At 35.4% G+C, this 1,485-nt stretch overlaps 1 protein-coding gene across 1 annotated transcript in view; it reads left to right on the top strand.

Moving 5' to 3' along the window:
* Nucleotides 1-485: 485 nt before the first annotated feature.
* The window catches only part of LOC103776075 (cAMP-specific 3',5'-cyclic phosphodiesterase 4D), a 9,405-nt gene continuing 8,405 nt past the window's right edge, over nt 486-1,485 (top strand). Inside the window, exon 1 of the mRNA XM_008943563.1 lies at nt 486-734. Coding sequence (XP_008941811.1) covers nt 486-734 — 249 coding nt within the window. The remainder of the gene's footprint in view (nt 735-1,485) is intronic.

Genomic DNA, 1,485 nt, shown 5'->3' with positions numbered 1-1,485 from the left:
CATCCAAAGTGCTTGTAGATGTTGCTGGGAAAAGGCTTTCTGAACTATATTGAGTCTTAACATAAATATGACCAGCCCCCGGGTGTTAGGTCCTGGAAACATTTGTAAAGGTTTACATGAGATACTGTTTGGGTTGGTTTTGAAATACAATTTCAGAGAGTGCTTTCCCTGGAAAAGAAGAAATCTTCAATTTTCTTGTGAAATGGAAATTTAGATTTCTGTTCAGTTGTAATAACATTTCTATGATGAAAGGAGTGACCCTTTCTACAGTGCTGTGGGTACAGGAGAACTGCAAATCAGACAGTCAGAAGTCACAATTATAGCAATTTCAGAAATAATGAAAAAGGGAACTGCGTACACTGAGGTATAGGTCTATGGGTTTTTTTCATGTTTTTTGTTGTCCTTGATATTAACCATCTATTATAAAATCTTCAAACATAAAAATTAAAAAAAAAAGTTTTGTTAAGAATTTCAATACCAATAAGATGCAACTCAACTGTGAATTTTGCAATGTTTGTAATTCCTTTAAAAATTATTCTCTCTTTTTTCATTCTTTTGAAGACAAACAACATGAAGTTGAAATCCCTTCTCCAACGCAGAAGGAGAAAGAGAAAAAGAAAAGGCCTATGTCCCAGATCAGTGGAGTCAAAAAACTGATGCACAGCTCCAGCCTAACTAATTCCAGTATTCCAAGATTTGGAGTTAAAACAGACCAAGAAGATGTTCTTGCCAAGGTAGAGAATGTATAAATCCCTGATTTTAAACCACAGAATTAAAATAGAGGGGGTAACTTGTCAGTATTACACCATCCTCTGCTTATAAGCATTAATTTCAAGATTTAGCATCAAATACAAGGTTGATTTGAAATAGTATAAATTTGAAGTGAAAGAATAACAAGTAAAATCATAATCAGGCCATAAGGGTTAATATAGGCATGAACAGGATTTCCTTTGGGGATGCGATGTGAATTGACGTTTCTGTGTGTGTTAATAAAGCTGCTATTCATAAATAATATCCAAAGAATGATGAGTAAACATACCACATGCTGTCACAGGAATGAATATATATGTTTTTTGAAAATGTGCAACTGTTATATACCATTAGAGCTATCCTTCCAGGTCCTATCTTTAGCTGTATCGTTTTATGTACGTAATCTGTGGTTTTGTTTTTTTAGTGACACTTCCTGTGATTTTTCTAGCAGCAGCTAACTGGCTGGCAATAATATAAAACTGGCATGAAATACAATTCATTTCAGTTGAAAGTATTGCATTTTGAAATATGCTTATCCTTACATTTTGAGGAATCTTCCTCTATTTGAAGAGTGTTTCTGAGAACCCGGGAGACAGCAGCAGAACCGCAGCATCTCTGGAGGTTTCCTGCTTGCTGAAGTCTGCTGTCATTAAGCAGTGAGATAGCAAAGTGTGTTAGTTCACCTCTGTCAAGATACTGTAGACGTTTTTCCCTTGAAGCAGTCCACTTCAGATG

Source organism: Merops nubicus, unplaced genomic scaffold, assembly GCF_000691845.1.
Source record: "Merops nubicus isolate BGI_N331 unplaced genomic scaffold, ASM69184v1 scaffold28387, whole genome shotgun sequence".
Classification (NCBI taxonomy): domain Eukaryota; kingdom Metazoa; phylum Chordata; class Aves; order Coraciiformes; family Meropidae; genus Merops; species Merops nubicus.
Note: the sequence above shows the minus strand (reverse complement) of the source record. Positions and strands in the feature narration are given on the sequence as shown.